The 16119-nt window shown below is 51.7% G+C and overlaps 1 protein-coding gene across 3 annotated transcripts in view; it reads left to right on the forward strand.

Annotated features, from left to right (window-relative positions):
* Positions 1–2365: 2365 nt before the first annotated feature.
* The window catches only part of MRO (maestro), a 29738-nt gene continuing 15984 nt past the window's right edge, over positions 2366–16119 (forward strand). The window contains exons 1-2 of one of the 3 annotated variants that reach the window (XM_066352729.1): positions 2366–2458; positions 7397–7519. In XM_066352729.1, the coding sequence (XP_066208826.1) occupies positions 7407–7519 (113 nt within the window). In that variant the 5' untranslated portion in view covers positions 2366–2458; positions 7397–7406. Of the gene's footprint in view, positions 2459–7245; positions 7520–16119 lie in introns of those variants that run through there. The other 2 variants (XM_066352734.1, XM_066352730.1) reach the window with 2 other exon arrangements.

Here is a 16119-nt window from a genome sequence, read left to right on the forward strand (position 1 = left end):
TTACTGGCCCTGGCGGGTTGGCTCAGCGGTAGAGCGTCGGCCTGGCGTGCGGGGGACCCGGGTTCGATTCCCGGCCAGGGCACATAGGAGAAGCGCCCATTTGCTTCTCCACCCCCCCCCTCCTTCCTCTCTGTCTCTCTCTTCCCCTCCCGCAGCCAAGGCTCCATTGGAGCAAAAGATGGCCCGGGTGCTGGGGATGGCTTCTTGGCCTCTGCCCCAGGCGCTAGAGTGGCTCTGGTCTCGGCAGAGCGATGCCCCGGAGGGGCAGAGCATCGCCCCCTGGTGGGCAGAGCATCGCCCCCTGGTGGGCAGAGCGTTGCCCCTGGTGGGCGTGCCGGGTGGATCCCGGTCGGGCGCATGCGGGAGTCTGTCTGACTGTCTCTCCCTGTTTCCAGCTTCAGAAAAAAAAAAAATACAAAAAAAAACAAACAACTTACTATAGTTAAATCTATCTTTTTATTTATACTTTGGTTGCTCTGCTACCGCCCACCATGAAAGCTGGAACGCCCACTAGTGGGCGGTAGGGACCAGGTTGACTACCACTGTAAGCCATGGTCAACTTTCATTTACCTAAGGTTATAAGAAAGAGTGAGAACAGGAATATATGAAAACTATCAAAAATTTTCCCAATGGGTAAAACAGATTGGCTTGTTACCTTCTTTTTCTTTCTTTCAGGGACCATCTGACGCACAGCCCTATGAGGAGCGGAGACCAGCAAGAGAGGGAGAGCCTGCTCTAGCCCAGAGCACGTACAGCCTGCAGAGTTGACTCCTGAACACATATGTGTTGATAAAATTGGCTTCTTTTGTTCTTTTTCTGGAGAAATGAAATGAGCAATATTGGGAAAGGTGCAGTGATGTTATGGAGTTATGGTGGGGGCTGACATTATGGGATCAAAGATGGGATTGTTGATATCTCTTGTGGGCCTTAGAAAGAATACCTTAACCCTGGCCAGGTAGCTCAGCTGGTTAGAGCATCATCCCAATATGCCAAAGTTGCAGTTTCTATCTCTAGTCAGGGCACATATAAGAATCAACCAATGAATGCATAAATAAAAGGGAACAACAAATTGATGTTTCTTCCTCTATCTCTCTCTTCCTTCTACTTTCTCTAAAAATAAATTAATTTTTGTTTTAATTTTCTTTTTTTTGTATTTTTCTGAAATGAGAAGCGGGGTGGGGGAGGAGGCGGCAGACTCCCACATGCTCCAGACCAGGATCCACCCAGCATGCCCACTAGGAGGCAATGTTCTGCCCACTTAGGGTGTTGCTCCACTGCAATTGGAGCCATTCTAGCACCTGAGGTGGAGGCCATGGAGCCATCTTCAGTGCCCAGGCCAACTTTTCTCCCATAGAGCCTTGGCTGCAGGAGGGGAAGAAAGAGATACAGAGGATGGAGAGGGGGAAGGGTGGAAAAGCACATGGGTGCTTCTCCTGTGTGCCCTGGCTGGGAATTGAACCTGGGACTTCCACATGCTGGGCTCTACCGCTGAGCCAACTGGCCAGAGCCTTAAATATTTTTTAAAAAAGAATACCCTACTACTATAGTCTTCTTCGATTCCTCATGGAAGAGTCAACTGTCCCAATAGTAGACTGTATTTTTAATGGCAGTGGCACATATTGTAAAGCACTTTTAGACACAGGTGTCTTGTTCTATTGGTCTAATTACACCTGACATCGTGCTCATTACCATAGAATTTCTACATGTTTGTCACACAGTGGAATTCTAGTTAGATGGAGAGGAAGGAACATGTTATGCAATGTCCACACCAAACAAACTTAAACAGAGATGAGGATGGTGGGGGAGAGCCCAGAGAGGAAAACAAAGTGAGAGGAGATAAAAGGGATTGGAGAAAGGAAGGCACAGAGAGTACGCATGGCCTTCCAGGTGGGTGACAGAATCCACAGAATGACTCTGCTGGTCAGAGCAGGAGAGGAAGCAGACCACTGAGACACAGTCTCATCAACTCACTTTGAGACTTTAGGCAAATCTCCCACTTACTCTACCTACCCCTTAGGTCCCCTACTGGTCAAAGAGGCATGAGAGTGGCCCCTCCTCCTCTAAAGATGGGGAGGACAAGATGACCAAATGGCATAAAAATACCCTGGGATGTTTAAAGCAGGGACAAAATGACACAGGGCCATGTCTGTGGGGTTCTCACTGGGCCCTTGCAGAAATAGGAACCTACATGAGTCTCCAAAGTTGGCAACATGATCTGTAGTGTATCTCTAGCCATTATCCGGGCCAGATAGCCTGACAAGGTCTTATTATGTGTTTTCCCCCTGATGACACTCTAATCTGTTCTATGTTTCATCTTCAAGGACAAAATGCAGTTTACAGCCTGCTCCAGCTTGTTTAAAGGACAGTGATGTTCCCGGGACTAGTCACACGCGCCCTTCATCAGGGTGAGTTCTGAGGCAGAGGCCAGCCGGACCACAGTCCTCATCGCCTAGCTCAGGTAACAGCATGGAGCATTTTCCGGGTTCAACTGATTCTGTTAAACATTGTAGTTCACAGCAGTTCATTGGTTACTATCGTTGTAACCAGTGGGGCTGAAAATGTTTACATAAGTTTATGATTATTTTTTAGAAATAGGGTATTGGTGATGGTGTGGGAGTAATTCATGTCTCAGATAGGAAAGGTGTTTCAGCCTGCACGTTTAAAATGAAAACTAAACTTTGGTTTGCGTTTATTTTGTGCTGAATTTATTCCTGGGCCATACATTTTTGTTTCTTCAGCTTTGGGGGGGTTATCTTCTGGTCAACAGTCTGCTCTTTTTCAGTAAGGGTCATCTCAGGGTGGCAGGAGGGGTGCATGTCGGGGTTAATCTGACCCTGAGCTCTGTAAGTCTGGGGTGCATACTGGGAACTTTCTTCACCTGGATGAGCTCAATGATCAGAGAGTTGACATCTAAATATTTTAAAATTAATTATTTATTTGTGTATTCTTTGGGGGGGGGGTATCTAAACTCCTAAGCTCAGTACCACTCTGCATTTTTAAACACGTGCAGCAAAGACTCAGCACTCTTTGGGGCCATTGACCTTGTGTCCTGCCCCATTGTTTGTGTAAGGCCCCTGACCATTGTAACAATGGAGTGGCAGGCGTTGCTTCTGCAAAGTGACATCTCTCAGAATGTTGGTGTCTTTTCAGATATGCATACCTTTGATGGTCTGGGCAGTTTCCCAGATGTTCACAAAGTAAACATGGAGATTTGAACCCCTTGATTTGTATGATTTTGTGGGGTTTTCTGGGTCAAATGAATAACCAAACACTTTTAGAGATCATTTCAGGCTACTTGTGAAAGAACTTGAACTCATTCTTGCATTCCGGTGCTAATAATGTCTGTCAAGGAGTGAAGTCAGGGAAGTAGAAGGCCAGGCATCCCGATGATGGGTTGGACAAGGACCTGGCTTTTTGTTCACAGAGTGGCAGAACCAAAGACCCTGTGGTCAGCTTCCCCATCTGGGCATTGGGAGGTGAGTCCCCAGGGAGCTCCTGCTTCCCTGGGCCAGAGGGGATTTGAAGCCAACAGATAAACCGGGTGCTTCCCCATGTGGCATCTACTTTATTCAAAGATTTGAGGCCAAAGACCATTGCTTTTACATTCAGCCGAACCAGATGTGTAATGGAGTGGGAAACAAAGGGGACCTGACATTTGAGAAGAGGACTGTCCACCAAGTGCGGACAGCTCTGGGCTCTGCCATCAGTGTGGGTGGCTAGGGAAAGAGTTTGGGGGCCCTGAGGTTACTAGCTCATCTGGGGTCACCTGTCCTGTGTCTGCCTCCTGGAATACCTTACTTCTCTGTCACTCCCTGCGAAGCTCTGTTTCCGGTAGCCCCAGGTACAGACGTTCTTTCCTTCATGAAGGATTTCCTCGTGGACCACCTGTTGACCCTACACTCTGTCAGTTCCTCTCTATGGCACGCATCAGTTTTTATGGACACATGACACCATGTCACAACCAGTTCTCCTGGAGGGCACAGTCTGAGTGTTGGGCACTTTGCCCTGTTGCAAGTTGGATCTCAATAAACATTTCGAGAATGAAGTGTGGATGAATGAGAGTTGGTATTCCTAATTTGTGGCTGAGGAGGCCGCCAATTTTTAATTTCTTTTTAAAATTCATTTATTTATTTTAGAGAGAGAGGAAGAGAAAAAAAATCAACGCGTTGTTACACTTATTTATGCATTCATTGGTTGATTCCTGTATGTGCTCTGAGCAGGGATCTAACCTGCAACCTTGGCATATTGGGATGATGCTCTAACCAACTGAGCTACTTGGCCAGGGACTGATTTTATTTCTTTTTGGAAGTAAAAAACAAAAGAAGGTTTGGTCTGGCTAGGTGGTATATCCATAAAGAAGATGAGAGGAAGAAGCTAAAAAGCATCCCTTTTAGACAAGTTTCCCAATTAGACAATGACCAATCACAGTAGGAAGGTCTTCTGAAAATCCTGACACAGAATAGAAACCATTTTGATGGGTGACTGTCATTTGTCTTCCTTTCACAAGTCTAAATCGGAAGTGAATTGTTGATTGGTTGACCCCTGCCCTTTTCATCAGGAAGGCAGACTAGATAGTTACCCTTTAAGACTTTTCCTGTTGTATCAGCCCCAGTCTACTTCTGACAATAAGAAAATATTAATTGCGAATGAAGAATCATTAAACAATAAAATGCATAGTTATGGTGAGTGAAGGACATCAGGTCATCTGTATATGTTGCAGTCAAATCATCAAAGACACTTCCCTCTGATTCTCAGAAGAATTCCCTAAGGCCATGTAACAAGAATTTTTGTTCTCGTGGCCTTCGTGACCTGGCTTGGATGTTTTCCAGGTTTGTGCTGTATTGGAGACTCTCTGGGCCATGAGCTATTTCCATGGCCTTGGTGGAAAGTGTTAATAGAGGTGAAGTTGGGTCAGAATGGCTCCTGGGTATCAATTCTCATTCTGTCCTGGTTTTATTTGTAGCTTTGAACCAAACAGGAAAACTTGTCTGTACTGTAGTTTTCCCATTTGGAAAATGAGAAAGACTCTACTTTTTGTCCAATGTCTCAACACCTGCATACAAAGAAACTTCAGACATAGAAGTTCATTTGTCGTGAATGAGGTAGTCCCACTCTTGGCAGATAACCCACTTCTGGTTTTACTGAAAAGATTAAGGCTAATTTCAGCTTGCACTTGCTCAGCCTTCTCATTTTCTGTTGATGTATCTTTGGCTCTGTGGTCGTCTCCCTGTTTCAGATAAAAAGGAAGGCATCTCTCTCCTTCCTCTCCAGAGCGAACTCTTCCCCTAACCCCTTGATCCCGTCCTTGACCTCTTCCTACCTCCCTCTTCACTACTTGCACCACCACATCGTAGGTCTCCCTTGTCACGTTTTTCTAATATGCCCGAACTTCAGTCTGTTGGAAAAAGCACACAAGAAAACCAAAGTGCCTTTGCTTGACCTTGCTGTCTCTTCGAGTCCATTTATTACTCTCCTTTTGCAGCATGACATCTCAGTTTCCTCTTTTGACATTGCCCCTTAGATTTGCTAGCTTCCTTTTCCTGTTGCTACTGAAATTGCACGCACAGAGGTCACCAGGGGGGCCCTGTGGGCTCAGTCCAAAGAGGGTATTGTTTTACCTTTATTCATGTTTTCTCAGAAGCTTTCTTTCTTTTTTTTTTTCTTATTGAATTTTTATTTATTGATTTGAGCAAGAGAGGAAGGGAGAGAAAAAGGACAAGAACATTAAGCTGCTCCTGTATGTACCCTGACCAGGGACTGGACTGGCAACCTCTGCATTTCAGGATGATGCAAGCTATCCCACTAGGGTGAAGCATCGGGGTTTTTTCCATCCACTTTCTTCTTTCTACCTCCCTTTCTGATATACTTGTCCGCTTCTCTCCTAGACAGAGTTCCCAAATTTGCCCACTGCATAGCATTGTGAGGAAGAATCTAAGCTCTGATACCAGTCTGCCTGTGGATGAATTCCAGCTCTGCCACTAATTAAATGCGTGGCCTTTGGCAAGGTCATCTCTCTGTCTGTTTCCCCATTCTTAAAATGGGTGTCCGAATAAGAGTACTTATCTCACCTTAGTTGTGAGACTTGAACAAGATAGTATAGGTAAGGCCCTGGCCGGTTGGCTCAGCGGTAGAGCGTCGGCCTGGCTTGCGGGGAACCCGGGTTCGATTCCCAGCCGGGGTACATATGAGAGGCGCCCATTTGCTTCTCCACCCTCCCCCATCCTCTCTGTCTCTCTCTTCCCCTCCCGTAGCCAAGGCTTCATTGGAGCAGGGATGCCCCGGGCTCTGGGGATGGCTCCTTGGCCTCTGCCCCAGGCGCTAGAGTGGGTCTGGTCTCTGCAGAGCGACGCCCCGGAGGGGCAGAGCATCGCCCCCTGGTGGGCAGAGCGTCCGCCCCTGGTGGGCGTGCCGGGTGGATCCCGGTCGGGCGCATGCGGGAGTCTGTCTGACTGTCTCTCCCCGTTTCCAGCTTCAGAAAAATACGAAAAAATAAAATAAAATAAAAAAGATAGTATAGGTAATATTTATCCCAATGTCTGAAATATTTAATACATATTACTATTAGCATAACACTATGCTTCTAGAGCTTTAAAAATGTAACTTTTTCCCCCATTAGGACATATTACCCACTTTACCCAGAACAGTGCCAGACAATAAGTAATTATTGATAAATGGATTTATGCACGTGTTTGGAGAGTCTAAAGAAGGCGGAGTGATAGGGAGGTAGGCTCCCAAATTCTGTATGTACCAATACATTGAGGTTTTTAGTTTGTTTTGTTTTACTGGTAAATTATTTATGTTGTTGAGAGTTTAAATCAGTCCTTTTGGGGCCTGTGGTGTTTGGTGAGCAGAAAGGAGCATCAACAGTTAAAGTCGTAGTTGTTGGTGCACCGATCAGTCCCAATGAAGCTGCTCCGCCTGGAACACAGTGTCCCATCCTCAGATTAAATGCTACTCTAACAGGATTAAGGAAGCAAGAGGCACAGCTGCGCCTTTGCGTTGGCGCTGCCTGGAACCCGTCCATTGAGTGATGCCGCCACTTAGTGGCGACACGGGGAACGGTACTGGGCAGAGCCGTTTCATTTCGTGCAGAAGAGCCTCAGAATTTCAGTTCTTTCTTTAGAGAGTGTGGGTGAGACCTGGAATGGGAGAATAAGGGGATAGCACAGCAAGGGGAAGGAGCAAAAGCACCTCAGCATAGTTTGGGGTGTAAAGGGCACAGGTGATGCTTGTGTCGCCTAGAACAACCTTGTCGGTATCAGAGGACAATTCCCTCCCTGCCCCCATACAATCTAAACTTTGAATTTTTCCCCCCCCTTCACTTTCCAACACTGTGCTGACCCATTATCCTGAACAGATCCTGTTTCACCTTCTCATTTCCCTTCCTCTGTGTTAGCAACGCAGAGATGGGGAGAACGAGCCGAGTGATCCGGTCCGGCTACCGTCCCCGCCCCCGGAGCGGCTCCTGGAGCCCGGCTCCAGCTCCTCGCGCCAGCAGCTCACCACGTGCCGGCCTCAGGTAAGGACAGCGCCCCGGTCTTTTCTGGGCTGTCATTCTGGTGACTGATATCAGAGCGAGTTGGTGATCTCCGTAAAGCTGAAGTGGGTGATGTTGACCATTTAGCCTCCCTCCCTTTTTGTCCTGTACACAAGCTATGCCAATCATCCAATCTTTATCAGTCCACCTGTGATCAATACATGGATCGTAGATCATTAGATTAGGTCAGCAAAGAGCTTTAGGATGGAGGGACTGAAGGGAAGACACTGATGCGTCCAACTGAAGTGTCTCTGTGGTATGTCAGCACCCAGGACACGGTCTAAGAGCAGGACCTGTCTCAGTGTACAGTGACGGAAAGTGCAGATTTTGGAGTCTGGCACTCTGCCGCTGCTGGTTACCTGACTTTGGGTGAATTGTTTCTATTTCTCTAAGCCCCCATATAATTATGCATTATAACATGTGCATAATTAAACTTACTTCTCAACATTATAGTGAAGATTAAATCAATTAAGACCTCTTATTTGAGAGATTGGGACTGGGTTTTAGAGAGTTAATGAAGAAGTTGGTTAAAGCAGAGACTTATAAAAGATGATACCTCAAATGTTTGATTTCACCTTAAACTATAGACTTTCCCCATCTTTAATGTAGGGCCATGGCCTTTTCTTTGCACATGGATCCGCTGATTGGTGTTTTTTGAGTTGCGTTTCTTGCATAAGCCACACACACTACTCCATCAATGAGTTCTAGTTTCGGTTTCTTTCAATGTAGTGAGAATGTAAAGACATCTGGAAGGATGCTTGTAAAGTCACGTCCTGCAGAATCATGCTAATTCCAGTAATCATTACAGATTATTAAAACTTTCCCCAAACTTTTACTGTCCCTGCCTCATTAGATAGCTTTTTTTTTTTTTTTTTTTTTTTTTAACAGCTTCTCATTGTTGAACTTTTTCTGGAGTTTTGTTCTGATCTTTCATTTGGGACATATGTCTTTGTCTCCTCATTTTGGCTGCCTCCCTGTGTTTGTTTCTATGTATCCAGTAGAGCTGCTTTATCTCCTGGTCTTGAGGGGGTGGCCTTACGTAGTAGGTGTCCAGGAGGGCCTATTTGCACCGAAGCTGGGTCACCGAAGCTGGGTGCTCCAGGTGCGCACCCTGTGTGGGCTGTGCGCACCGACCTGTTGTAGGTGAGTGTTGGCTGCTGTTGGCATGTCAATGGGAGGGGTTTCCCCTCCATTCAGTCGGCTGCAGGGACTGGCCATGGTCACTGAGGAGGATCTGTTCTGCCGGGCCCACTCCGTGGAGCAGGACCTGCTTCAACAGGAGGATCTGTTCTGCCGGGCCCACTCCGTGGAGCAGGACCTGCTTCAACAGGAGGATCTGTTCTGCCGGGCCCACTCCGTGGAGCAGGACCTGCTTCAACAGGAGGATCTGTTCTGCCGGGCCCACTCCGTGGAGCAGGACCTGCTTCAACAGGAGGATCTGTTCTGCTGGGCCCACTCCGTGGAGCAGGACCTGCTTCAACAGGGCTCTGTTGTCTGTTGAGTCCCCCCTTTTGGGTGTTGCTCATAGAGGTGGTTGGGTGGTGCTTCGGTGTGGTCTGAAGCCGACTACCAAGTAGACTGGCTCTGTGGTATCCTGGGAGGTGCAGGCCAAGGTCAGCCTCTGCCTGTGCCGTGCCCAGGGCCACCTGGTATGAGTTACAGAGCAATATGCAGATGGTGCTACTTGGGCTGGGATTGTAAGTGCCCAGAGAGATCAAGCTGTGAGCCAAAGCTGGCTGCCACTAATGCCAGCTCTGTGGCCACTAAGCAAGAGCTTCAAGGCATTTGGAGGCCAGATGCTGCTTGTCTGAGAGATTTTAGGAAAGTCTGAAGCATGAACCATGACAGGCAATTTGTATGGAAACGCTGCTGGAAATGGGCAGGTTATGTGGGGCAGGGTCTCAGGAAATCCTCAGGGTGGGGTGAACAGTGATAGCCAGGTTGATAAGAGTCTCAGGTGCCGCCTCTGCTGGCTCTCTGGAGGGAGGGCTCAGGGCTCAGCGAAGAAACAGTGGCCTCTGCCAGCACTTCTGTCTGGGAAAAAGCTGCCCGCAGGTCTCCTGTTTATTCCAGACAATTCAGTTCCTCCCCATATGTCCGTGGTGCCTGTCAAGCTGCTGCCCTAGCGCTGGAGCTCAGAGGGAGTGAGTCCGATGAAGTCCATGCTGGGGCCCTTTAAGAGAATCACCCGGGACTCCAGCAGCCCTCCTCAGTCAGCCTCAATCCCTGCTGGTATTTACAGCCAGAAGTTATGGGGACTTCTCTTCCTGGCACTGGAACCCTGAGCTTGGGAGTCTGATGTGGGGCTGGGACCCCTCACTCCTCAGGGGCACCCCTGCAGCTGAGAGAGCCTCCCTGATTTTTACCTGTGACATGTGGGTGTGAGGCCAGCCCATTTGTGTTTCTCCCAGTCTCCATGTGGCTGCTTCTTTATATCCTTAGTCGTAGGACTTCTGTTCAGCTAGGTTTCAGGTGGTTCTGAATGATGGTTGTTGTGTAGTTTAACTGTAATTTTGATGTGGTTTTGGGTGGATGCTAGTACCATGTTTACCTACACTGCCATCTTGACCAGAAGCTATTTTGTTTGATTTTTTAAAGACTAGCAGCTTTTATCTAAGAAGAGCATCCCAGAAGAGTGCACATATCATAGTCGGTACAGCTCAATGTGATTTTCATTTTATTTTGAAAGTGAGATTCAGTGTGCTTCCCAAACACATGCCTTCAGTCCCTTGTTCTCTGCAAAGACCCTGATGCTGTCCCCTCGCTCACCCTAGGCCCTGGCCACGCCCCTGACTTTAGGGCCTCCCCTGATGCGTGGCCTCAGGCTCACGGAGCATGCCAGTTCTGGGGTTGTTTCATTTCCAGTGCAGAGGTTCTTCTGTACCAACGTGTATGTAGCATCATCAGGCACCTTGTAAAAGCATGCAGTGTTCAGGCCCTAGGCTCCCTGTGATTCAGGTCCAATAATTACGGGGTAGGCCTGGAGTGTATAACAAGCGCTCCAGGGGACTCCGATCTAGGCGGTCCAGCCAGTTGTGAGATAGGCTTTTCCTGCACCAAAGATCAAGATGAGCCTGACAACCTGAGAGGTTGAACTAGATCGCAGATTAAATCTTGCGATGGAGAGATGGCGAGGTGGGGAGGTGTTCACTAGCTGAGGTGGTGAGCTGGAGGGGAAACCTGTGTGTGTCCCCAACCACACACGGGTTCTCCATGCAGAGCGCTAGCTCTCGTCCACTTTGCCCTGCTTGACAGACTTCCATGACATTAAATTCCAGATATGCCGTAAGAAATGACAAGCCAGGGTGCTTGGCTTTTTTTTTTTCCCCAACCATCAGTGGTATTTTATTTAGGAAGTTTCTATATATTACATAGGTATTAACTTCCTTTCTCTCATCATCCCCCTCAAAGTCAGAAAGATGAAAAGAAAACTTAACATATAAACTCTCTTAGTTTCTCTAAAGTCTTAAGTTTAAAAAATAACTTTAAATGGTACCTCTCCTTCATGGGATACTGCTTCCTAAGGAGAATTCACATTCTGTCCTTATGCTCACTACAGATTTCTTCTTCCTGGGGAAAAAATGGTCCATGTTTCTGCTTCCTTTTACTAAATTCATTTCTCGATTATTATACATTATCATTCCCTACTTGAGACCTTCTTAGACACTTGATTGTCGGATGCATTTCTCACGCGGTGAGCATCCAGCGTGGCTTTGCGCGGGATGTCTAAGTGTCAGCAGTAGCAGTGCTGGTGTTCTGGCTTTGAGGGGGGAAATGTACAGAGATGCAGACATTCCTGGGAAGAGCAAATGCAGGAGACGGAAACAGGGTGCAGTCAGGGTTCAGAAGGCTGATGCATCCTACTTGGCTTTGAGTTCTGTGGCCGTCAGCCACCAAAGACTGCAGTGCAGGCCGGAACATAAACCTTCGCAGAAGAAGTTTGGTTTAGACACTGAAGTGATGGAGTTGGCTTCGTGTTGTTCCAAGCGTCTGAGAGCAGGTGCACACAAGAAGGAGCAGGAGGGTCATCTGCCGTGAGCAGTAACCTGTGTATGTTTGTGTGTGGGCGTCTCTGCAAATGCACTGTCCACCTTGGCTGGGCGTCTCTGCAAATGCGCTGTCCACTTGGCTGGGCGTCTCTGCAAATGCGCTGTCCACCTTGGCTGGGCGTCTCTGCAAATGCACTGTCCACCTTGGCTGGGCGTCTCTGCAAATGCGCTGTCCACTTGGCTGGGGAGAAGCAGGAAGAGGCATCTTTCTAAAATACACTTCCATTTCTGATGCACCCAGGACCGCATGCCTTCTTAGCACCGTGATTTGCAAGGCCAAAAGGAAGTTCAGAGTCATGTGTCATTCTAGGTCACCTGGAGGCTGGTTCACTGAGCCATCGTAGAACACCTGGTGTGCCCATGAGAGCAGCGAGACCACCCAGAAGGGTAGGCTTTGACGGTCTTCACATCGCCCACAGGGTGGTCCTGGGTTGGTTTCCACCATTCCCACTCAATCCACCATTACTATGCCTTGGGGTGTTTGTTGTCAAGCCACTGGCTGGGAGCTAGGCTCACAAAGAACTGGCTGCCTTCAGTTTTGGCCCTGCATTGGCCATTGCAAGGATCCCAGTCCCCGTCAACTTAAGTCTGGATGAAGTACATCTTTAAATAGCTCGCACAGATAGGTAAATGCACCACCTCCACCTGTCTGCGTCAGGTCACCTCCCTGGATCATACAGTCTTTGATGGGTCTGTGGATGTGGGTGCCATTGTAGTAACCTTGATGAGCCAACTCAGCAGACAGGACTGTGCTGCAGATCCCAGGGCAGCTACAGTACAGTGACCCCGTGCTGGTCTCCAGGTGTACGCTGGGCGGCGGTCAGAAGTCCAGTGCACTGCCGCCATACTGGAGATGACGGGATCTGTCTCCCTGGATGCTTGGCTTCTGAAGCGTGGAAAGCCGCCTTGGAAGCCTGCAGCCCTCAGCTGCTGCTGCTCTTGCAAGAGAGCCCAGCACACAGGACAGGAGCACACAGGACCCCAGCACACAGGACAGGAGCACACAGGAGCCCAGCACACAGGACAGGGGCACACAGGAGCCCAGCACACAGGACAGGAGCACACAGGAGCCCAGCACACAGGACAGGAGCACACAGGAGCCCAGCACACAGGACGGGGAGCACACAGGAGCCCAGCACACAGGACAGGAGCACACAGGAGCCCAGCACACAGGACAGGAGCACACAGGAGCCCAGCACACAGGACGGGGAGCACACAGGACCCCAGCACACAGGACGGGGAGCACACAGGAGCTCAGCACACAGGACGGGGAGCACACAGGAGCCCAGCACACAGGACGGGGAGCACACAGGAGCCCAGCACACAGGACAGGAGCACACAGGAGCCCAGCACACAGGACAGGAGCACACAGGAGCCCAGCACACAGGAACCCAGCACACAGGAACCCAGCACACAGGACAGGAGCACACAGGAGCCCAGCACACAGGACAGGAGCACACAGGAGCCCAGCACACAGGACAGGGAGCACACAGGAGCCCAGCACACAGGACGGGGAGCACACAGGAGCCCAGCACACAGGACGGGGAGCACACAGGAGTCCAGCACACAGGACAGGAGCACACAGGAGCCCAGCACACAGGACAGGGAGCACACAGGAGCCCAGCACACAGGACAGGAGCACACAGGAGCCCAGCATGAAGGACGGGGAGCACACAGGACCCCAGCACACAGGAGCCCAGCACACAGGAACCCAGCACACAGGACGGGGAGCACACAGGAGACCAGCACACAGGAACCCAGCACACAGGAACCCAGCACACAGGACAGGGAGCACACAGGACCCCAGCACACAGGACGGGGAGCACACAGGAGCGCAGCACACAGGACGGGGAGCACACAGAACCCCAGCACACAGGACGGGGAGCACACAGGAGCCCAGCACACAGGACAGGAGCACACAGGAGCCCAGCACACAGGACAGGAGCACACAGGAGCCCAGCATACAGGACGGGGAGCACACAGGACCCCAGCACACAGGAACCCAGCACACAGGACGGGGAGCACACAGGACCCCAGCACACAGGACAGGAGCACACTGGAGCCCAGCACACAGGACAGGGAGCACACAGGAGCCCAGCACACAGGACAGGAGCACACAGGATCCCAGCACACAGGACAGGAGCACACAGGAGCCCAGCACACAGGACAGGAGCACACAGGAGCCCAGCACACAGGACAGGAGCACACAGGAGCCCAGCACACAGGACAGGAGCACACAGGAGCCCAGCATGAAGGATGGGGAGCACACAGGAGCCCAGCACACAGGACAGGAGCACACAGGAGCCCAGCACACAGGACAGGAGCACACAGGAGCCCAGCACACAGGACAGGAGCACACAGGAGCCCAGCATGAAGGATGGGGAGCACACAGGAGCCCAGCACACAGGACAGGAGCACACAGGAGCCCAGCACACAGGACAGGAGCACACAGGAGCCCAGCACACAGGACAGGAGCACAAAGGAGCCCAGCACACAGGACAGGAGCACACAGGAGCCCAGCACACAGGACGGGGAGCACACAGAAGCCCAGCACACAGGACAGGAGCACACAGGAGCCCAGCACACAGGACAGCAGCACACAGGAGCCCAGCACACAGGACAGGGAGCACACAGGACCCCAGCACACAGGACGGGGAGCACACAGGAGCCCAGCACACAGGACGGGGAGCACACAGGAGCCCAGCACACAGGACGGGGAGCACACAGGAGCCCAGCACACAGGACGGGGAGCACACAGGAGCCCAGCACACAGGACGGGGAGCACACAGGAGCCCAGCACACAGGACGGGGAGCACACAGGAGCCCAGCACACAGGACGGGGAGCACACAGGACCCCAGCACACAGGACGGGGAGCACACAGGAGCCCAGCACACAGGACGGGGAGCACACAGGAGCCCAGCACACAGGACGGGGAGCACACAGGAGCCCAGCACACAGGACGGGGAACACACAGGACCCCAGCACACAGAAGGGGAGCTCACAGGAGCCCAGCACACAGGACAGGATCACACAGGAGCCCAGCATGAAGGACGGGGAGCACACAGGAGCCCAGCACACAGGAGCCCAGCACACAGGAACCCAGCACACAGGACGGGGAGCACACAGGAGACCAGCACACAGGAACCCAGCACACAGGAACCCAGCACACAGGACAGGGAGCACACAGGACCCCAGCACACAGGACGGGGAGCACACAGGACCCCAGCACACAGGACGGGGAGCACACAGGAGCCCAGCACACAGGACGGGATGCACACAGAACCCCAGCACACAGGACGGGGAGCACACAGGAGCCCAGCACACAGGACAGGAGCACACAGGAGCCCAGCACACAGGACAGGAGCACACAGGAGCCCAGCATACAGGACGGGGAGCACACAGGACCCCAGCACACAGGAACCCAGCACACAGGACGGGGAGCACACAGGAGCCCAGCACATAGGACGGGGAGCACACAGGAGCCCAGCACACAGGACAGGAGCACACTGGAGCCCAGCACACAGGACAGGGAGCACACAGGAGCCCAGCACACAGGACAGGAGCACACAGGAGCCCAGCACACAGGACAGGAGCACACAGGAGCCCAGCACACAGGACAGGAGCACACAGGAGCCCAGCACACAGGACAGGAGCACACAGGAGCCCAGCACACAGGACAGGAGCACACAGGAGCCCAGCATGAAGGACGGGGAGCACATAGGACTCCAGCACACAGGACAGGGAGCACACAGGACCCCAGCACAAGGGACGAGGAGCACACAGGAGCCCAGCACACAGGACGGGGAGCACACAGGACCCCAGCACACAGGACGGGGAGCACACAGGACCCCAGCACACAGGACGGGGAGCACACAGGAGTCCAGCACACAGGACGGGGAGCACACAGGACGAGGAGCACACAGGACCCCAGCACACAGGACGGGGAGCACACAGGAGCCCAGCACACAGGAACCCAGCACACAGGAACCCAGCACACAGGACAGGGAGCACACAGGACCCCAGCACACAGGACGGGGAGCACACAGGAGCCCAGCACACAGGACGGGGAGCACACAGAACCCCAGCACACAGGACGGGGAGCACACAGGAGCCCAGCACACAGGACAGGAGCACACAGGAGCCCAGCACACAGGAACCCAGCACACAGGACGGGGAGCACACAGGAGCCCAGCACACAGGACGGGGAGCACACAGGAGCCCAGCACACAGGAGCCCAGCACACAGGACCCCAGCACACAGGACAGGAGCACACAGGAGCCCAGCACACAGGACAGGAGCACACAGGAGCCCATCACACAGGACAGGAGCACACAGGAGCCCAGCACACAGGACAGAGAGCACACAGGACCCCAGCACACAGAACGGGGAGCACACAGGACCCCAGCACACAGGATGGGGAGCACACAGGAGCCCAGCACACAGGACAGGAGCACACAGGAGCCCAGCACACAGACGGGGAGCACACAGGAGCCCAGCACAAAGGACAGGAGCACACAGGAGCCCAGCACACA

The sequence above is a fragment of the Saccopteryx leptura genome, chromosome 11 (assembly GCF_036850995.1).
Source record: "Saccopteryx leptura isolate mSacLep1 chromosome 11, mSacLep1_pri_phased_curated, whole genome shotgun sequence".
NCBI classification, from domain to species: domain Eukaryota; kingdom Metazoa; phylum Chordata; class Mammalia; order Chiroptera; family Emballonuridae; genus Saccopteryx; species Saccopteryx leptura.